General features: G+C 41.0%; 2 protein-coding genes across 2 annotated transcripts; both read left to right on the forward strand.

Moving 5' to 3' along the window:
• The first annotated feature begins 6,306 nt into the window (after positions 1 to 6,306).
• LOC136259245 (uncharacterized) lies at positions 6,307 to 11,848 on the forward strand. The gene is made up of 3 exons (XM_066052734.1): positions 6,307 to 6,711; positions 6,829 to 10,403; positions 10,465 to 11,848. Exons 1-3 carry the CDS (start codon positions 6,307 to 6,309, stop codon positions 11,846 to 11,848), a joined length of 5,364 nt encoding a protein of 1,787 aa, XP_065908806.1.
• Positions 11,849 to 18,967: 7,119 nt separating this feature from the next.
• LOC136259247 (cytochrome P450 3A13-like) lies at positions 18,968 to 20,461 on the forward strand. The gene has a single exon (XM_066052735.1). It carries the CDS (start codon positions 18,968 to 18,970, stop codon positions 20,459 to 20,461), a length of 1,494 nt encoding a protein of 497 aa, XP_065908807.1.
• The last annotated feature ends 2,715 nt before the right edge of the window (positions 20,462 to 23,176 follow it).

Genomic DNA, 23,176 nt, shown 5'->3' on the forward strand with positions numbered 1-23,176 from the left:
ACTAATGCACATTTAGTCCAACTTCATATATCATATACAGTATTATAGTGTGTAATTTTGGAAGGGTTTGCCTTTTTTGTCTCCAAAAACAAATTCTACAAGCCTGTTGTTCTTCTGAAATAAATTCCCACAAAAAAAATAATTTAATGGTTGGAAATCTGACATTTCTAACAAAAAAAGTAGTATTCATCTGAGCATGTTTCATTTTGGTTGGGCACAAGCAATCAGTATTGATAAAAATTCACCCAGACAAAATGCATCAGACTTGACAGTGTTTTAAGGTTAACAAAATTAAACGCCTAAAAATTTCTAATCAAATATAGTTTTGTTTAGACACTAGCTATGTCCTAGCATAGCACCTTTATGCATATTTCAAACACTGGTGGCCATTTTGCTTTCTCTTCCCTTTACAGACTGTTTTCAGTCTTAATTGCAGCCATGCAATGGGATTTGAATAAAGCCCCTATGGCTTTACCAACTGAAAAGTAGATGAATATTTTTGAAGCAGAAAATTTTGCAAAAGAGGCAAAAATTGGAATTTTGAAGGATTTAAATTTCAAGATTTTGAAATCTGGAAAATAGAAATTCGTGTGACAAAATATGAAAGATATGCATGCATGGTTGCCAACAACTCACTTACTGATGGAATAATCCCTATGTGTTGGAAAGAAGCTGGAGGAGTCTTGAGCAGAGCAAATTTTAATCAGCGACTGGCTTGATCATAACTATGCTGTAATTGCAGCAGATGATGTAAAAATCCAACAATGGCAGATCTGAATCAGCTTTTTACAGGCTATTGACACAGTAATCATTCGAAGAACAGAAGGTTTTGGGAATTCATTTTGAAGTTAAAAGAGAAGAACTTCTTCAAAACATCCAAAAAATAAAAACCCTTCAAAAATTACTTGCTATAATTTGCAAAAAGGGAGGAGCTATAGGGATAACTATTTATTTGGCTAACTTGCATGGGCTAATCTTTATCCTATTTTATATGCATAGGATCCTGGTGGATGTGACTAAAGCTGGTAAAATGATTGGTATGCTTTAATAGAGCAGTCAAGCAAATACTCTAATAGAACAGTCAAACAAGTTTATTATGGTCAAAAAAGGCATTAGCTGAGATTGAACCTCTCCAACTCAGATTATCTAAACTGTGATAGCACCACTTTTTAAAGTCATGATACAAGCTATTTTGTCATCAGCTGAATGATATTTGTAACTGCATGAGACGTGTAATACGTACACCTCTCTACCTATAATGTGTTGAGTGCAAATATCTACTGATTTAGTTAAAAGCCTTTTTAAGAAACATTACTATAGCTAAATTGCAACCACAATTTTGGATATCAATTCAGCTATTATATAATCATAGCTGGAAGCCACATGTGACCTAACAGCTAGAATACACATGCTTGATAGCAGTCCTTTTGCAAAGTTTGAATTTAATGCAATAGTGTGCTTTCAAAAATTTACAATGAATATAGATGTAGGTACTAAGTGCTGCTGGTAACTTCAAGCTACGGATGGGAATTGCCTTGGTTCCTATAAAATACACACTTGCAATTATCTGTCATGCATCCACACTAGCTGTACTTAGCCACACAGCATATTATTGTGTGTCTTGATGACTGGTGAACCAATGCATATCTCATCAAAAGAAAAATGGTGCCAGACATGTTGATGTTATAAAAGTTAACTGCACAAGTGAGCTTGTTCCCTGACTAACGATTACTAAAAAGTGAAGCCTTCCACTTCATTTTCAGCTAAGTCCCAACAGACAAAGAACAGTGTAAGAAAATTAATCCACTGACTATGGAAATTATACAGACGATTTTTATGATAGCCAGTACTGAAGCCATCACATGCTACCTATCTTAAATCAACATCTACATGGTGATGGAGAATACAAAGGAGAACAAAGGTAAGTCCATGGTGCATGCATTGTAGTTGTTAGGGTTGGCAAAAAGGCATTTCTTGAGCCTAAGCAACATTGAACACGGTTAAAATTTCAAGCCCATAGACTTACCCATAGCACCATAGCTGAGCTAAGCTTGACTGAAGGCATGAGTTAGTTAGTCAGTAGAAAATTCAATTACTTCATAGAAATTTGTTGGAACTGTTTGGGATTGCTCTAAAGTAATGCTTAGGTTTGGTTATGCCTAACCAAAACTGCCAAACTATCACATTGCTTGGTCATCTACAGTTCTTCAGTACAACAGGCTTTTCTACTTTGGACAATCCTCGTTTCACCTCCTGTGACAACAAACAATACAAGCGGAGTCCACATAAAATATGGGAACACTCAGCTCATTTTAAAAGTTTTCAATATGAATATCCTACGATCAGCATATCTATTCACTTTCATATAAATCACTATAGTGGAAATAAATACATATAGACCTAATGCAACTTTATATTCAAGTACAGCCATCATGCATGCATGAACTAGCAAATAATGTTTGTGGTAGCATGTGTCCAAAGAAACCCTTGTCTAAATTGTTTTTTTTTTTCATCAATAATACTGATGGTTTTCTCTCTTTGTTGGTAGCTGTCCGGGATGAGTGGGTAATTTTCTGTATCACTTGTATGATCATAATTGTTCCTGTAGCAGTTAGCTATGGTCTGTAGACAAGAAGAAATAGTAAGCCTCAAAATTAACCTTGGTTTTGAAAATACAAAAAGTGAAATCCACTCAAAAACAGCCAAGCTGTAAAAACAGAGTACAGCCTTCAAAAGCCTGGGTGAAAAAAGTTGTGATACATTCTTTACTTTGTACTAACTGTACTAACTAACTCTGCAGGTGACAGTGTTAGTATTGCATCACTATATAAAGAACTTACAGATTAGAAATTTTAAGTACCTACTTTTAAAGGAGTTTGCACTTGTTATTTAGCATAGCCCATTTGTGACTGAATTTGGCTTTGACGCATGAACCTTTGTTAGAAGATATAACGATTTTAAGTAATCATTGTGTAATAGTGTCACATTGTCTATAAAGATGTGTAAATAAAATTTGCACCATTATTCATCTACCTATTAGCTATCACTGTGTGGGTGTATAAGATACTGTTTTGGGCAGCTTTTTCATGTGAGTAATAATATTGTAGGTGTTAGTAATAGGGGTGATGGACAGGTAGAGGTGGGTGGGAGTATAAAATGGAGAAAGATGAAAGACGAGAAAAATCTCAAGGTCCAATTTTGTGCTCTCAATGGATCTTCCCTCCATTTAAATACTCCCTAATGGGGGATAACACAACTGGAAAGCTCTTTGAGGCTTTTCAGCATACTATACACCATTTTAACATAGCCATGGTCATTTAATGACACCAAACCTTCACTCAAGGCTTTCACAGGTTCTAATAAAAGCTGCTGCAGAAACCAGGCTTGCCTGTTCTGAAGAAAACATATATAGAGTTGAATATGTAGTACTTTAGGCCAGTAATTCATTTCTGGTAAAAACATGGATTGTGCATGTGTGTGTGTGTGTGTGTGTGTGTGCGTGTGCGTGTGCGTGTGCGTGTGCGTGTGTGTGTGTGTGTGTGGGAACCATGTCAGCACCTCCTCGTGGTGGTTCTTGGGCAGCAACATACGTTGCTGGCGAACGCTGACAGCTGCTTTTTTGAACGTGTGGAGTAGTTCAGTAGTGGTTTACTTGCTTCAAGCTTGTAAATTGAGGTCAAGTGTGTTGTGTTTTTTGCACGAGTATGACTTGTGAATTGAACATGTTTTCGGGGTGCAGTCCTTCCATCTTTTGTGCCACATGGAACATTCGCACTCTCGTGGAGAGTGCTGGAGAAGACCGCAGAATCTATAGGGTCAGACCTGATCTGAAAGCTTGCCATCTGCCGTCCACAGGCCCCCATTATGTTGATAGGAAGTTAGACTTTTTGGTGAAAGAATTGAGGAAGTTGAGAGTGGCAGTTGCTGGAATACAGGAAACTAAGTGGTTTGGACAGGATGTTTGGAATGCAGATGGATATACTTTGTTACATTCAGGACGCACTTTGCCTGGTGATGGTGAATCACTAACAAGAATTGAAGGTAACAGATAATCAGTAAACACTTCCTGCCCAGTAATAATAATAAATAATTTAATTAAATAAACAGATACCAAGAGTTAATAATAGTGGGGAGTAACTCTTGCAGATACCAATAGTTAATTTCAGGTAAGTGTGTAAGTCAATATGTCTAACGCCTGGGGCTACAGTCTTAGAATTATATTATCCAAGAACTGCATGGTGCTTGTGTTAGGTCTGCAATGGTACATGTAATGAGCATACTACGTGGTGAGGACTGTCGTTTGCATGTCTAGTGACTCTACCATAGATGTGCCCCAATGGAAGAGGATGCTTGTAAGCCACATCAACTGCATCCACATTTCCTGTTGTAGCATGTATTTGCTTTATAGTGTCTACCAGTTTCCAGAACTTTGTAGTCGATGACATATCTCTACTCGCCATAATAGCCTTTGCAGCTCCCACAATTGAAGGTTTTATTGCTATTAAATGTTTTGGTTGTGGTATGCGATATGGCTGAAGTGTTGGTCGCGAGCTCTGATGAAGCCTTCAACAAGCTGGTACAAGAGAGACACATTCTACAGATCCTGCTTTATTGGATAGTAGAAATGTATACGGAAGAATCTCTTGAGAAGGAAGCCCCTCAGAGCTTGGTAAATGCAAATAACAAAAAGACGGTGTTCGTATTTGGAGAAGATGCTATCACGTAGGTTATTCTTCGTAAAACAATGTATGATTCTTTGATTGATACCTGAGTACATACGTTGCAAGGCATAATGATGATAATAGCGACATAACGTCATGAAAAGTATGACAACATACAAGAGAAAATAGGGACCCAGACTCAGATGTACCAAGTTGAAATAACAAGGCCCTGGCAAAGCATGCAAGGCATAAATACAAAAAAAACACACATAATTACAACAACACCAAGATACAGTACAGCACAATATTTAGTCCAACAGATCAGTAATGTCCCATGATGTTGAGGATCTGGCATTGAAGATCCTATATGAACAAGATATAGCAACTTTTGCTGAGTGGTATATAGCTAGCTAACTTACTTCTGAAGTAGAGAAGCTTCTGAACGGATTGTTCTTCATCTTTCTGGGTGGAGCTAATGATTGTTTGCATTAGTGATAGTTGGCATAAGCAACTTCAGTTGGTAAAATATCAGCAATATATAAAAGTGATCGTAAGTCGTACAGATGCATTAAATTCTCATGGGTAAGTTAATCAAGGTCATATGATCGTTGCTAAGCAACGAAGACCAGCTTTCGGGTATATAATGACACTCATTTTAGACCTGGCTTTTGCCTGGTACTCGTTTGCCTATTCCATCACCTTTCTGCTGTGCCCAAACAGATCTAAGGGGAAAAAAACCCAACAGGCTATATAATTTTTTTTTGCCTGTCAGGAAAAAACCATGTGCATACCACCCTCAACTACACACACTACCCATAAAAGAAAATCACACACCAGGGGCATACTGAGGGGGGCCACAAGTTTCCAGGGGGTTCAGGAAACTCCTTTGGATTTTACACACTACTTGAAACACTAAGAAATTGAAACTTCAGGTTCCAGAATCTGGAGTCTGTCATGGAGCAGGCGACACATTTTAAACTTTTATCTTAGTTAAACTCTAATGGTTTCTCACCTGACAGCAAGGCCTATATAGCATTATTCTGAATTATGATTTTGGCGAAAAGATCGAGATACTCTAATAAAACAGCCAGGCAATATAAACTATACTCTAATATAACAGTCACTTACTATAGCGGGAACCCCTTTTCAAAATCCCTGCATACGCCTCTGCACGCACACACACACACACAAACACAACTGTATGTATAAAATTAGGTTCCAGTCTCTTGTCCCAGCAGCTCATGGCCTATAATGTATTTTCAATCTTGTATTTGTGTGTGTGTACCTGAGCTCATGCTTGCATGTGTGTATACTATAAAGCATTAATAAATAAATAAATAACTGCCACAGTTAAGGATCCATCTGGATACCACAAACATTTCTCTAATATTGCCACACATCATCAGGGTGGGTGTCGAGAACTAGTAACTATGATATTATATTTGTAGTACATTACATAATGTTCTATGTATCACGTGTATGTATGTTTATTAGTGCTCATCATGAAGTGTGAACGCGTGTAGCTGAAACAGCAGTTCTATTGTCCGCGGCGTCTAAATCATCCTTCAAATAGCCTTCGAACCTTATAGTCGTACTAACTTACCACTATCTCTCACATTTGGTGCTTTATCGGACCAGGGATTCGATGGATGCAACTCAACGTGCCCGAGCTTCCAGACGTGGTGGGCGCTCATCTGTGACGAAACTCCTTGCTAAAGCCCACGCCATCACTCAACCAGGAAATGAAGTCACTACCCAATCTATTTCGCAAGCGAACAGAGACACGATAGACCTCGTGTTAAGCCAACTGTCAGTGAAGAAGCGCCAATTAGAAGAACTCGACCAGATAATCCTCGCAGCCATCACTACTGAAAAGGAGCTCGAAGATGAAGTGACTGACACTGAGATGTACCACTTCGAACTGGCCGAGAAGATCGCCAGCTTAAAGAAGTTTTCTATGCCATCAACACCCAACATCACAAGCCAGCCGTCACCTCCGACATCAACACGGCAGCAGCGGCAGGAACAGGAAGTATCACAACAGCCTGTGGTGTAGCAGAATAATGCAGAGACTGGTGCAACTGGAAATTCCACCCCGTCAAACTCCGTGAGTAATTCATTGTCGCACACACCTGTTGTACATGATGTGGTTCAGTCTGTGTGTCAGTTACCCAAACTAACTCTTCCTACCTTTAGTGGGGACTCCCTCCAATTCCAAACCTTTTGGGATTCATTTGAAGCAGCTGTACATAACAGTAAGGGGTTAACTGGGGTACAGAAATTTCACTATCTAAGAGCACAGCTGCTGGGTGATGCAGCCCATGTCATTGACAACCTTCCCCTAACAGACCTGAACTATGAGCACTCTGTGGCTTTACTCAAAGACAGATTTGGGCAGCCCTACAAGTTGGTCAATGCACACATGGATGCGCTAATGAACCTACCCAAGCCTGTTAACAATCTGGCCAGTCTTCAAGCCTTTCATGACAAGTTGGAAAGCCACATGAGAACACTTCAGTCCTTGGACAAATCTCATGATACCTATTCTGCAATGCTTACTCCTATGGTCCTGGGAAAGCTCCCCACAGAACTGAGGAAACAGTTTGCCAGAGACCACAGCAGTGGTGAATGGACCATTAAGGAGGTCATGGCCTATATTTTAAAGGAACTCCGGGTACTTGAAGTAGGACACTATTCTAATGGCTTTTCCAAGGAACTGCACAGTGCTACTGCATCCTTTCACACTGCAGCTAGAAAGCCTATAGCCAAACAAGAGAAGAGGGAACCAGCATGTACCTATTGCAAGGGCCCACATACTGCCAACCAGTGCACTGTTGTCAAAGGCCACCAGCAGCGAACATCCATTGTGAAGGCAGCTGGGTTGTGCTTCAACTGCCTGGAAAACCATAGGGCCTCACAGTGTACCTCTCGTAGGCGATGCAAACACTGCAGCCAAACACATCACACCAGCTTGTGCCCTCCCACAGATGCTGCCTCTGCCCCAGTATCTGCTCCTGTGAACAACAGTGTACAACCACCTCCCACTACCAGCAGTGTACCGCCATCCCTTACTAACCAAACTCAGCCGGTCCCTCCCCAGGTTCCCCTAACAAACAGCATGGGTACATACAGCACTGTTACTAGGCCCCAACCTCCTTTAGAACTAGCCTGTAGTGCATGCCTCCTGAAGACTGCTGTTTCAGCAGGTTCAATTAGCACAGAAGGCAACATTCTCTTTGATGAGGGGGCACAGCATTCCTTCATTTCCCAAGAGCTCGCTGACACACTTTGCTTGCAACCAACACGATCAGAACAAATCTCCCTGTCGTCATTTGGTAACCAGGCTTCTTCTGCTAGATTCCTTCAGGTAGCTACCATTTTAGTACACACTCAGGATAGGAGTGTTATCCCAATATCAGTGTTGGTGGTACCACAGCTTGCAGCTCCACTGCAAAATTCTGTGTGGATGGAAGTAAGTAAGATGCCCCATTTGAAGAACTTACAATTGGCCCATCCTGTGACTGAAGACGACAGCTTTGAGATTACCATTCTTGTAGGAGCTGATTACTACTGGACATTTGTCCAAGACCAGGTCATACATGGCAATGGTCCAACAGCAGTTAAGTCTCGTTTGGGCTACCTACTTTCTTGTCCTCTACTACAGCCATCAACTACTGTCAACTTGGTCCATGTCAATTTTACAGTGGCAGACTCCCAGAACCTGGACACCTTCTGGAAACTGGAGTCAAGTGGAACCTCCCCAAGCGCCATTGACAATGGTGATGATTTTTTGAAGACATACATGCAAACTAGCATTGCCCGTCAGCCTGACGGAACCTTATCACTCAAATTTCCTTGGAAGGAGGACCATCCCTTCCTACCCTCCAATCTCCCTATCTGTGCTAAGCGAACCAGATCCCTAGCTCAGAGGTTAGCTAAGGATCCAGAACTCCTGAGCATGTATGGCCAAATCATTGCTGAGCAAGAGTCCAAAGGGTTTATTGAGAAGGTAGACAACTTCAACACCAAACAGACGCATTACATTCCCCATAGGGCTGTCAGGAAGGACTCGGCTACCACACCAGTCCGCATTGTCTATGGCTGTAGCTGTAGACAGTCAGCCCACCAACCCAGTTTGAATGACTGCCTTCATGTGGGGCCACCCTTTCTTAACCACCTTTGTGCCATACTACTGCGCTTCCGTTTGTATGTGTATGGCTTCTCAGCTGACATTGAGAAAGCGTTTCTCCATGTGCAGCTTGACAAGTCCGATAGAGATTTCACCCGCTTTCTTTGGCCAACCAATCCTAATGACCCTAACAGTCCATTCCAGGTGTACCGGTTTAAGGTTGTCCTGTTTGGAGCAAGTTGTTCACCATTTATGCTTAATGCAGCACTGACATACCATCTACAACAACACCCATCAGCAGTGTCTACCAGCGTAGCAAGAAGCTTGTATGTTGATAATGTAGTTTCAGGCTGTGACACGGAGGAAGAAGCCATTCAATACTTTCTAGAGTCCCGTTCTTTGATGAACCTATCAAAGTTTAATTTACGAACCTGGGCATCTAACAGTCCTTCTCTAAGAGCCCTAGCAAAGCAGTACAGTGTTGCTGAGACAAAGGACACAGTTAAAGTGCTTGGTTTATGTTGGGACGTTGGATATGATAAACTATCACTATGTTCTAAACCTGAGCCTATCAGAACCCCAGTTACTAAACGGGAAATCCTGCGATACACCTCTTCCATCTTTGATCCACTAGGCCTAGTTACCCCAGTGACCATAACTGCCAAGCTGCTACTGCAAGAGCTTTGGCAGGACAATGTATCTTGGGACATTGAGCTGAACAACACCTATCAGCTCAAGTGGACCACCATTGTAGCAGATATCTCAATTGCCTCACAGCAGTGCTTCCCGCGACAGTGCATCCCTAAGCTTGATCTCTCTTCCGCAGTTCTGCATGTCTTTGCGGATGCAAGTCCAAAGACATACGGAGCTGCCGTCTACCTTCAATGTGGTAACCACTCATCACTGTTAATATCTAAGTCCCGTGTAGCTCCACTAAAGCAGCACACACTACCCAGGCTGGAGCTCATGGCAGCAGTCATTGCAGCTCACCTAGGTTCCTTTGTAGTGAACTCCCTTAACCATATAGTGACCACCATCTACTGGTCAGACAGCCAAATAGTTCTGTGTTGGCTCCAAAGTAAGAAGAAGCTTAAACCATTCATTGACCATAGGGTGAAGGAAATTCTAGCTATCTCTTCAAGTTGGAAATACTGCCCAACTGCCTCTAATCCAGCAGACCTCTTAACCCGTGGACTGTCAGCTGACCAATTTATCCACTCCACGTTGTGGAGACATGGCCCTCCGTGGTTATCATCTCCAACTGAATGGCCCACCTGGAGTCCTTCGGAAGCCCTAGTTGTACTGGCTAACAGTGTAGAGGGCCCTCCATCATCTGCTAGTGTCCACAACACAATGTTAATGCCACCTACCAGTAGCATATACAATATAATCGACCCTTCTACCCACAGCAGTTATACCAAACTGCTAGACATAACTGCTTATGTCCTCCGCTTTGCCCACAACACTAGGCAAAAGTTATTCAAACTTAAGGGACCATTAACACCTTCAGAACTATCAATTACCAATACCCACTGGGTGTCCAGTGCTCAGCTGCAAGGCTTTCCTGAAGAAGTAAGTAGCCTACGCTCTAAAACTCGCTCCCCACAGCCACCGTTAGTAAGACAACTTCGCCTGTACCTTGACCACTCTTTTCATAATCCGTTGTGGTGGTAGGATCCACAATGCTCCGCTTTCAGAGTCCACTAAGTTTCCTCTCCTTCTGCCATCGAAGGACCCCTTCACTTCACTCCTCATATGGCACACTCACAAGCAACAACATCATGCAGGGGTGACTATGACATTGACAGCTCTCCGTCAAATGTATTGGGTGCCATGTGCAAGGCAAAGGATCAGAGCCCTGCTGAGGAAGTGTGTGACCTGTAGGAAACTAGCTGGACGACCATACACTGCACCAGATCCTCCACCACTTGTAAAGGCCCGTGTACAGCAATCCCAACCCTTTGAAGTCACCGGTGTTGATTTCACAGGTGCACTGTTTGTAAGAGGTGAAGGTCAAGGGGAACGCAAGGTGTATCTCTGCCTATTTACGTGTGCGGTCACTCGTGCAGTACACCTTGAAATTGTGACAGACCTATCTGTGGAATGCTTTCTGCAAGCCTTCCGGCTTTTCAGCAGCAGAAAGTCAATGCCACGGCTTGTTCTGTCGGACAATGCCTCAACCTTCCTTTCTGCTGCTGAACAGCTGAAAGCATTGCTCTCCTCACCCTCCCTGACTAATGCCCTATCTAAGTCTGGTACAGAATGGAAGTTTATCCCCAAACGTGCTCCCTGGTTTGGATGGTTCTGGGAGAGGCTGATTGGGTTGACTAAGCTGGCGTTGAAGAAGGTTTTGGGAAGGGCATTTACTACCCTAAACAGTCTTCAAACCCTTGTTGTTGAGATTGAAGCCATTCTCAATGATCGCCCTCTCACATATGTCCCTACAGACATTAGTGACCCTGACCCAATCACCCCCTCCCACCTGCTATATGGTAGGAAGATAGTTTGTGTACCCTACCACATGACCCCACAGTACAACAGGTGTGATCCTGACTATGGAGAGGCTGAGACACAATCAATGGCCAAGAAGAAGGCTGCCCTCCTTCAACACTTCTGGACAAGATGGAGGAAAGAATATTTAACTAGTTTGAGAGAGTTCCACCGAGCCAGTGATCCCAACATTCAAACTGTGAAACCAGGAGCTGTCGTCCTAGTCCACGATGATACTCCTTGTATCAGCTGGCGACTTGCTGTAGTAGAGGACACCATTGCTGGAGAAGATGGTCTTGTAAGAGCAGCCAACATTAGGACATCCACAGGCAAAACAAACCGTCCAGTGGCGAAGTTATATCCCCTTGAGGTAACTGCTGCTGACCCTTTGCTCAGGCGAGTCTCAACAGTCCAGGACAAGTCAGTCAACTCAGATGACCAGGCAGTCAACCAAGAAGAGAGCAGTCTACAAAGAAGACCTGTTCGCACAGCTGCAATCCGGGGCAGACAACAAGTTAAGGAATGGACTCAATCATTATGTGGCCCCCCGGAGGATGTCGAGAACTAGTAACTATGATATTATATTTGTAGTACATTACATAATGTTCTATGTATCACGTGTACGTATGTTTATTAGTGCTCATCATGAAGTGTGAACACGTGTAGCTGAAACAGCAGTTCTGTTGTCCGCAGCGTCTGAATCATCCTTCGAATAGCCTTCGAACCTTATAGTCGTACTAACTTATCACTATCTCTCACAGTGGGTGGGTAACCTGCACTCTGCACTTGAGATAGTACACAGCTTAGAATTGATATAATTTGACACCTCTTCCCTTAATACTACCAGTGCACCCGCACGTGCTATCACGTGCACTGTTACGGATCCGGAAGGAGGTCATTTTCTATGAGCTTTATCCGAAATTACGTCACAGACATAAAAATGGCCGCTGTAGTGTGGGGACATTCGTAAAATTTGTATGGGTGACTGGGAAAAAAATTTTTGAACTGCAATATCTCAGCCAAGAAGGAAGATATCAAACTCTAATAAGTCCGTAAAAGCGATTTTTGGTTGATTTTCAAAACAACACTAGATTCCTATTCTTTCAGCTAATTTATAACCATACCTGCTGGTTAGAACTCGATATCTTCTGTATTAGCTTAGATATAGCCATTCAAAAATTTTCTTTTCATAGTTGCCCATACAAATTTTACGAACGTCCCCACACAACAGCGGCCATTTTATGTCTGTGACGTAATTTCGGATAAGGCTCATTTACACGATATGCACACTTACTGATCAATTAAGCGTAGACGGCGCAAAACTCAACGGTGACTTAAAAGCGGAAGTCCCATACAAAAGTATGGGAAGCAAATGCGGCTCGAGCTAAGGCAGGCCATCTCACTTGCCATACACCAGTCTCGCGTGCCAGACGGTTTGTGTGGGGGCGACAAATAAACCGTCTGGTCACTGTTGCACACTTTCCGTGAACTCACTGGAATGCAATTAGATTACATCACGGCATTGTTTTGCGCCAAGGATGATGCAATAATCGTTCCAATCACCTCTTTGAGCAGACTAAGACAATAATTGTACTGGTGACGTATTCGAAACATTGCTGAACGTCTTCCTCGACAATTCTGTCGTTTCACAAATCCGTAGCGAACCACGATCGTTCTTATACGAACGCATTTAAGAGCCCTGTACTAGGGAAACAAAGATCCTAAGCCCATGGCGTTGTTAAACTTTCGAAAAAGTGATCTGTAGCCGAGATTCAGTTCTTTATTACACTAAGAATTTGAATTATTAGTGGTTGTTTCGTCACAGAGTGCGCGAAGCGATCTGATTGGCTCTGCCAACATTCCGGCAGTGGTCCCGGAATGTGTGCAACAGTGACCAGACGGTTTATTTACCGCCCCCACACAAACCGTCTGGCACGCGAGACTAGCCATACACTTCTTTCCGTGCAAAAGAAGTGTATGGCAAGCGATATGGCCTGCCCTTAGATCGCAGGCCCGTAGCCAGGGATTTTGAAAGGGGGGTTCTTTTTGACCAAAAGTGGACCTTTAGTAAAGGTCCAAATATTGTGACTGTTCTATTAGAGTGGTTGACTGCTCTATTAGAGTATCTCGATCTTGCATTGCATTTAATCCATGCAATGAATGAGTTACTCGAAGCGCTTAATTTAGTTTCTTATTAGTGGTATCTAGTAAACTGTTGCTAATGGACTTTTGCTCCTGAAAATTTGGACTTCTATACCAAAAATTGTGGACCTTTTTTCCAAGAGGGCGGTTCTTCCGAACCCCCCGAACCCCCCCCTGGCTACGGGCCTGGATCGAATGGAGAGTTATTGCTTGAACCGCATTTGCTTTCTATACTTTTGTGTGGGACTTCCGGTTGTAAGTCACCGTTAAGTTTTGCGCCGTCTACGCTTAACTTAATTAATTATTTTTCGTTCGAGTAATTAAGTGTGCATCGTAATAATCAAGACACACGGTAGTGTGTCGTGCGGCCCAAGAAGCCGGCGCGTAACACCCGTGAGTATATTGACAGGAAGAAAGAAAACGCAATTTTCGCACCTCCGTAGCTCTGTGCTTCCTTGATGAAACAAGACGAGTTTTGCTGTGGACATGCCCCCCAACTGCAGCACTCTACATTCCAAATTGGAGCGAAATCGCTTCGCGCGTTCCCGAGATATGCGACTTCAAAAATTGGCTGAGTTTCTTCGTTTTTTTTTTCTTCTTCTTCTTCTTCTTCTTCTTCTTATTTTTCTTTTTCTTGTCGCACACTTACAAAAACTGCTATAAAACTCGAACGCGTTATCCGATTGCCTTGAAATTTGGCACACAGAAGGGGGGTATAAAGGCGCATCTCGGTACCAACTTTGGCTGGAATACCATAAACAGACAAAGAGTTATGAGCAATTACGCACGAAAAATAACACCAATATGTTGTCACGCCTACAGGGTAAACCGCGTATGGGAAGAAGCTGAAAATCGGTGGGTGAATAGGTTAACTATTGAACCTCGAACCTTTTGTGGTTTGAAAGAAATCGAGCTAAAAACCAGGAAGATACAGCGAAAAAATCAACAGTGTGTAACAATTACGCAATCGAGATTAGCTAATTTTTAATTTTTTTATTTTATTATTATTATTATTATTATGCTTGCCACGCCTACCAGGTAAACCGCTTGGGGTAATGCTTTCAAAATCGCTGTACAGATGGAGTTATCATCTTAGAAAGGCTCTTCAATGGTGTAGAAGAATCAGACTTAAAGCCACGGAGTTATAACACGAAATCCAACTTGGTGTAGCAAGTGCGAGATCGAGATACTCTAATAGAGCAGTCATCCTAATAGAGCAGTCACCCTGAACAGAATTCAAGAGATCAGTTAGAAATAAGTAACCTGTATAGAGATCAGCTACAAACAAATCACCCTGTAGAGAGTTCAGCTACAAACAATTCACCCTGTTAAAACATCAGTTAGAAGAAGATTTCTTGTAGAGAGTTCAGATACAAACAAATCACCCTGTTGAAAGATCAGCTAGAAGATGTCACCTTGTAGATACTTCAGTTACAAAGAAACCACCATGTAGAGAATTCAGCTACAAACTAGTGACCCTGTAGATACATCAGCTAGAAGAAGTTACCTTGTAGAGAGTTCAGCTACAAAGAAACCATTCTGTAAAGAGCTCAGCTGCAAACAAATCACCTATACAGAATTCAGCTACAAACAAATCACCCTGTAGAGAGATCAGCTAGAAGAAGTTACCTTGTAGATAGTTCAGCTACAAACAAATCATCCTGTAGAGAGATCAGCTAGAAGAAGTTACCTTGTAGATAGTTCAGCTACAAACAATTCACCCTGTACAGAGCTCAGTTAAAAGAGGTTTCCTTGTAAAAAGTTCAGCTACAAACAAATCACCCTGTAGAGAGATAAGTAAGAAGAAGTTACCTTGTAGATCGTTCTGCTACAAACAATTCACCCTGTTAAGAGATCAGCTAGAAGAAGTTACCTTGTAGAGAGTTCAGCTACAAAGAAACCATCATGTAGAGAATTCAGCCGCAAACAAATCATGTATAGAGAGTTCAGCTACAAACAAATCTCCCTGTAGAGAGATCAGCTAGAAGAAGTTTCCTTGTAGAGAGTTCTGCTACAAACAAATCACCCTGTAGAAAGATCAGCTAGAAGAAATCCCCTCGTAGAGAGTTCAGCTTCAAAGAAACAATCATGTGAGAGTTCAGGTACAAACAAATTGTCCTGTAGAGAGATCAGCTAGAAGAAGTTACCTTGTAGAGAGTTCAGCTACAAAGAAACCATCATGTAGATAGTTCAGGTACAAACAAATCACCCTGTAGAAAGATCAGCTATAGAAGAAATCACCTTGTAGAGAGTTCAGCTACAAAGAATCTATCGTGTAGAGAGTTTAACTACAAACAAATCACCCTGTAGAAAGATCAGCTATAGAAGAAATCACCTTGTAGAGAGTTCAGCTACAAAGAAACCATCATGTAGAGAGTTCAGCTACAAACAAATCGGCCTGTAGAGAGATCAGCTAGAAGAAATTACCTTGTAGAGAGTTCAGCTACAAAGAAACAATCATGTAGAGAGTTCAGCTGCAAACAAATCACCTGTAGAGAGTTCAGCTAGAAACAAGTCACCTTGTAGAGAGTTCAGCTAGAAGAAGTAACATTGTAGAGCTACAAAGAAGCTACCATGTAGAGTTCAGCTGCAAACAAATCACCCTGTAGAGAACTCAGCTACAAACAAATCGCCCTGTAGAAAGATTAGCTAGAAGAAGTTACCTTATAGGGAGTTCAGCTATGAACAGATCACCCTGTAGAGAGTTCAGCTACAAACAAATCACCCTGTAGAGAGTTAAGTTACAAAGAAACCACCATGTAGAGAGTTCAGCTGCAAAAAAAATCAATCACTCTGTAGAGAGTTCAGCTAGAAGAAGTCACCTTGTAGAGAGTTAAGCTGCAAATAAATCACCCTGTAGAGAATTCAGCTACAAACAAATCACCCTGTAGAAAGATCAGCTAGAAGAAGTTACCTTGTAGAGAGTTCAGCTACAAAGAAACCACCATGTAGAGAGTTCAGCTGCAAACAAATCACCTGTAGAGAGTTCAGCTAGAAACAAGTCACCCTGTAGAGAGATCAGCTAAAAACAAGTCACCCTGTAGAGAGTTCAGCTAGAAGAAGTCACATTGTGGAGAGTTCAGCTACAAAGAAACTACCACGTAGAGAATCCAGCTGCAAACAAATCATCCTGTAGAGAGTTCAGCTAGAAGAAGTCACATTGTAGAGAGTTCAGCTACAAAGAAACTACCACGTAGAGAATCCAGCTGCAAACAAATCATCCTGTAGAGAGTTCAGCTAGAAGAAGTCACCTTTTAGAGAGTTCAGCTACAAAGCAACCACCATGTAAAGAGTTCAGCTGCAAAAAACTCAATTACCTTGTAGAAAGATCGGCTAGAAGAAGTTACCTTGTAGAGAGTTCAGCTACAAAGAAACCACCATGTAGAGAGTTCAGCTGCAAACAAATCACCTGTAGAGAGTTCAGCTAGAAACAAGTCACCCTGTAGAGAGTTCAGCTAGAAGAAGTCACATTGTAGAGAGTTCAGCTACAATGAAACTCCCATGTAGAGAGTTCAGCTGCAAACAAATCACCCTGTAGAGAACTCAGCTACAAACAAATATGCAGTGAAAAAGATCAGCTAGAAGAAGTTACCTTGTAGAGAGTTCAGCTACAATGAAACCACCATGTAGAGAGTTCAGCTACAAACAAATCACCTGTAGAGAGTTCAGCTAGAAACAAGTCACCCTGTAGAGAGATCAGCTAGAAACAAGTCACCTTGTAGAGAGTTCAGCTAGAAGAAGTCACATTGTAGAGAGTTCAGCTACAAAGAAACCACCATTTAGAGAGTTCAGCTGCAAACAAATCACCCAGTAGAAAGTTCAGCTATGAACAGATCACCCTGTTGAGAGTTCAGTTAGAAACAAGGAATCCTGTAGAGAGATCACCTAGAAGTATCGCCTTGTAGAGTTCAGCTACAAACAAATCACCTGTAGAGAGTTCAGCTACAAACAAATCACCCTGTAGAGAGATCAGCTAGAAGAAGTTACCTTGTAGGGATTTCAGCTACAAACAAATCACCCTGTAGAGAGTTCAGCTACAAAGAAACTATTCTGTAAAGAGCTCAGCTGCAAACAAATCACTTGTACAGAATTCAGCTACAAACAAATCGCCCTGTAGAGAGATCAGCTAGAAGAAATTACCTTGTAGATAGTTCAGCTACAAACAAATCACCCTGTAGAAAGATCAGTTAGAAGAAGTTACCTTGGAGAAAGTTCAGCTACAAAGAAACCATTTTGTAAAGAGCTCAGCTGCAAACAAATCACCTGTACAGAATTCAACTACGAACAAATCACCCTGTAGAGATCAGCTATAAGAAGTTACCTTGTAGATAGTTCAGCTACAAACAAACCTCCCTGTAGAGAGATCAGCTAGAAGAAATTACCTTGTAGAGAGTTCAGCTACAAAGAAACCACCATGTAGAGAGTTCAGCTGCAAAGAAATCACCCTGTAGAAAATTCTGCCAGAAACAAATTGCCCTGTAGAAAGATCAGTTAGAAGAAGTTACCTTTTAGAGAGTTCAGCTACAAAGAAACCATTCTGTAAAGAGCTCAGCTGCAAACAAATCACCTATACAAAATTCAGCTACAAACACATCACCCTGTAGAGAGATCAGCTAGAAGAAGTTACCTTGTAGATCGTTCAGCTACAAACAATTCACCCTGTAGAGAGAGCAATTAGAAGAAGTCACCTTGTAGAGTGTTCAGTTACAAAGAAACCACCATGGAGATTTCTGTAATCAATATATGTGACCGGATTTGCGAAAAGGGGTCTTCCACACACATCCAATTCCGTAAATGTTGGAGACCATAACTCAGTGTTCAAGTAACATATTAACCTGAACATTTCACCATGTATTCAGCTATAGTGGTGCTCACCACTGCCCAAATATCAAGGCAATAGCTCTTTCCAATCTGAAGTTATCAATTGTCAAAGTTGGCAAATTGGACCCCTTTTCGCAAATCCGGTCACATATGTATTATACAGTATATATAATTTGTACATTTACTGATAAAATATTTAAAGTACATCTACTTCATCTTTTCTTCTTCCTGTAGTAAAGAAAAAAACATAGGTTAAAAAAGTCCCAAAGCTGGCCATAGGCCGGCTTTGGGGTATACAAATACAAAAAGAAATGAAATCTAATCCAAAACAGCCAAGCTGTAAAAAAAGTGTGCGGCCCTCAGAAAGGCTATGGTGAAAAAAGATGTGAAATCCAAGGTGGCGGCCAAGAAATGGCTGTGATGGTAGGTTAGTGGTAAAAATTTTAATAACGACAATTCAGGTGAATTTTTGTGAAGCGGCACAAAAATTCACCTGAATTGTCATTATTAAAATTTTTACCACTAACCTACCATCACAGCCATTTCTTGGCCGCCACCTTGGATTTCACATCTTTTTTCACCATAGCCTTTCTGAGGGCCGCACACTTTTTTTACAGCTTGGCTGTTTTGGATTAGATTATACTATCTTTGTCTACATTCACTTTGTTCGAGCCGTTCGAGTGCGACTGTTCAACCGTCAGAAAATTCACATCTCGGAGCAGAGATGATTGCCCTACTTTTTGTTGCAGTTGGTTGTTTGGCCATTCTATGGCTATGGTATCGACATTATTATGAGCCTTATTTCGTACTGAAACGTTCTATTGGCTTGCCCGGTCCGACACCTGAAATATTTTTTGGAAACTCTCGTCCCATAGTTGACAAAGGATGGATGGAATGTACGAAACAATGGAGTAAGCAATTTGGACCAACGTATTTGTATTTTATCGGCATTCAACCAGTGATTTTCACCCAAGATGTTGATATTATCCATTCAGTTTTTGTAAACAAAGCTAGTCACTTTCTTGAGAGAAGTAATACACTTCCTGTATTTTCTGAAGAGAAAGCGAATTCAGTTTCTGTTGCAACTCGTTATGAATGGAAGAGGATGCACAGAATGTTGTCACCTATGTTTACTAGCAAGAAGGTGATGCAAATGGGTCCACTGGTGGATGTTTGTTGTACAAGAATGATGAAAAGACTGGACGAACTTCTTCATGACAATGATACGATAGATGTTTACAAGTTGTTTGGTGATTTTGCAATGGAGGCTATATTGACGATAGCTTTTGGGCGTGATTTGGACAGTCAATCAGATGAGGGTAAACGATTATCAGAATGTCTTGGTATGTTGGGAGCTAAGAATTCCAAATGGGGATTGTTAGGCATGTCTACAGTATTGTCACATGCTCGTTGGACAATCTGGGTGCTTCGAGCGTTACTAAGGAAATCACCACTTGGGAAAAGTTGGAATTATGTGAGGAAAGTAGCTGTAATGATGGTTGATGAGAGGTGTACGAACAAAACTAAAAGAGCAGATGTGCTTCAAGGCATGATAGACTTGATGGATGATAGAGTGAGCAAAGATGATGTGGCATTTAATAAGCTAGAGATTGATGCCAACGTAAGGGTTTTCTTGTTTGCTGGCCATGACACCACTAGGAATGCTATTAGCCTGACTTGTTATTGTTTAGCAGCTTACCACAAAGTTCAAGAGAAAGCTTTTGATGAAATTGATAAATATTTCTCTGAGAATTCTGGTGCAAGTTTATATGAAGCAGTTAAAAATATTCCTTACCTTGAAATGGTTGTGTTGGAAGCGCTGCGACATTATATTCCTGTGAAAGATGTTCACCGCCTGTGTGTTGATCCATGCGCTGTAAATGTTAATCTGGTAATACCAAAAGGTACTCTTGTTTATGTTCCTATACATCGCATAAACTTTAATCCAGATTATTGGTCTAATCCAGATACATTTGACCCAGAAAGATTTGACCCAAACATTGTTGTTAATAATACGGAAGGTTTTTTGAGCTTTGGTGCTGGACCCAGAATATGTTTAGGAAAAAGATTGGGCTTATTAAATACAAAAATGGCCTTAGTTTCAATCTTGAGAAAGTACAGGCTTGATTTAGCAAACGATACCAATATTGAGATTGAATATGATGGAATAACGACTTCTCCCAAGTACGGAGTAAATCTAAAATTAATTCCACGTTAATTGAATGAACTATGGTATGTATTCCACTACCACGACTGATATTTGTACTTATATTTCTTTATAACTGTATTGTACCATGTGTATGACACCCATGTGGTATATTGTAAACTTTGATTTGTACTTGATACTTATTTTTAGTAACTTTTAGTTTCTTTTGTAGTTCTCTCTTAGTGTGACTAAATAAAATGTGTGCTGTGTGTAACATTTTCAGAGTGTGAAGTAGAGGGATTTATTAAGATTATTGATGTGAACTTAACTTTAGTAAATTAGCTACTACTACTAAGATATTGTTCGTAGGTCTATTAATAGTTTTAATGACAGTATTATAGCTGTGTTTATTAGTACCATGGGTTCATTTGAGGGGAAGAGGAGGGCTTTGCGTCCCTAGCTCCAATCCCTCTTTTGCCCATTTCCCTTGCCCCCCTCAGAATTTTTACCAACAACAGACTGGGAATTAGTACATAACAAAGACTTAACACACACTTTACATACATGTTGATAGAAATTGTATACAATGAAGAAATTAGCTTTTGAAATTTTGTGTGAAGATGGTGATAGTTTAATAAAACAGTCATTGCTCTAAAAGAGCTATCACCCAATTGACTTTCTATCATGAAATGACTGGATGCAGCAGCTACCTAATTTTATTGCAAAAATAGTTATATAATAGTAAAACTTGATTCCAGATTTTGATCTCTGTACTAACATGAAAGCAATAACAGGTAAATGGTATCTTAGTTTCGAGGAAAGATTAACTCCAAAGTGTGTATACCTACAGAAGGATTGTATACAGAGAGTTGAGGTACATAAACAGTAGGACCACTGTCACTACTGACATCCTGTGTCATAAGTGTGCATACATAGATGCAACAAGATGTGCTTGTTATGTCAAGTCTGACTACAGATATAACAGCAGTGTTTCATCCATGTTATATAGCAGAATACAGTGGCCTTCTCTCCAACACTGATGAGATGTGACAAGATCAAAACTGTTTTACAACACTGTTAATATAGTCCTAGTACTTGCAGAGATGTGGATCTAATAGTCTCAGTGGGTAGCTATAGATTGCTCCAATCACGGATAGATTTTAGGTAATGGGACCATATTACAGATTTAAGTTACAGATGATTTCAACATGAAGCCATTGGTGTACTACCGCAAATCAACACTTGAACTGTCAGCAAAAGTAAATGGGACACAAAGCAGAACAAAAAGGTAATCAAGTCTCTCAGGTCACACTGAAGGCACTTTTGAACTCTAATCAATACTGCCAAAGATATTGTGAGGCTAAATTCTTGTCAATATTTTTGTGGGAGGGTACAAACTTCCTTCATATGTCATATGGTGCTTATGTTTAAACCCTACCTGTATTGTGTTTTATGTTATCATGAACCACAATAGTGGGTTCATAATAGGGATTGCCCATGTTTTTTGCAAAAATCCTAATAGAACGCACACCTAAAAACCACCTTGAAAAACATCCTTCAACTCAAAACAACCCTCTGGTGGTTCTTTGCAATGAGTATAGATCCACTAGTAAGTATCAAGTGAAAAGGAAACAGTGTGTGTATTTCAGACAAAACTGAAATATGCCCGTTTGTTCATATTATTATTATTATTATTCATAATATTATTACTAGGACCGTGTCACATATAACCAAGTACATACACCAACGTTGCAACCTACCCATTGAGAAAGTATAAACAGTGCCATAGGCAGCACTCATACAGAGCAGTGTGTGTGTATCAGTGGAAATGATACATATATGCATACGTATACAGGCAAGAGAACTTAACTGGCATCAGAAAACCACAATATTAAAACACAACGTACACAAAACCAAGTTAAGTTAGCTATATTGAAAGTAGCTATATATTGTAGGTGTGACGTGTCTGAAGATGACTCAGCAGTGAAGTTGAGGCTATAGGACATGGTGAAGGCACAATTAGCAATTGATCCCAATCAAGCCAATATATGGCACAACAGACTCTGTTGTAACTAGAGGCCACTGGTGATGTGCCAGTATATCAGTGGTGTGGCATTGGCAGAGTGATCACAGTCTATAATATTATGCATACAGCCATGCACAACATACAGGAGATAGTTACACATTGTTGTATATGCAGCACTGCATCGGCTGCTTGTTTATTACAGACTCACAGTAGAGTAGTATATAGTCAGGGCCGCCCACAGGGGGGGGGGGGGGGTAACTGGGGCATTTTGCCCCGGACCCCAGCCTGAAAGGGGCCCCAGGAGGCCCCATGAAGGGGCCCCTGAATACCTGTTTAAAAGATCGATATACTCTAATAGAGCAGTCAGATCTAAATACTCTAATAGAGCAGTCACAGTATTCTTCAGACGAGCAGTGTAGCAAGCTTATAGATAAGGAGATATGGTTGGTGATGGGTAGTTATTGTCATTGCCAGCAGGTTGTGACCTTTCTTTTTTTTTTTTTTTTTTTGGTCTTCACCTTACAACTTGGGTCAAGGGCCCCACTTTAACTCTTTGCCCTGGGCCCCTTAATTTCTCTGGGCGGCCCTGTATATAGTTAAATTGACTAGTATAAATTTTCCTTTTCCCCCTCTGTGATTAAACTTTGGAACCCTATATAGTTAATTCCCCTTCCCTGGATAAGTTTTGTAACAACTTAAGTAATTATATCTGTGCGTTATAATCATTAATTTTGTGATTTCTGCACAGTAATTATACAACC

Source organism: Dysidea avara, chromosome 6 (assembly GCF_963678975.1).
Source record: "Dysidea avara chromosome 6, odDysAvar1.4, whole genome shotgun sequence".
Taxonomy (NCBI): Eukaryota; Metazoa; Porifera; class Demospongiae; order Dictyoceratida; family Dysideidae; genus Dysidea; species Dysidea avara.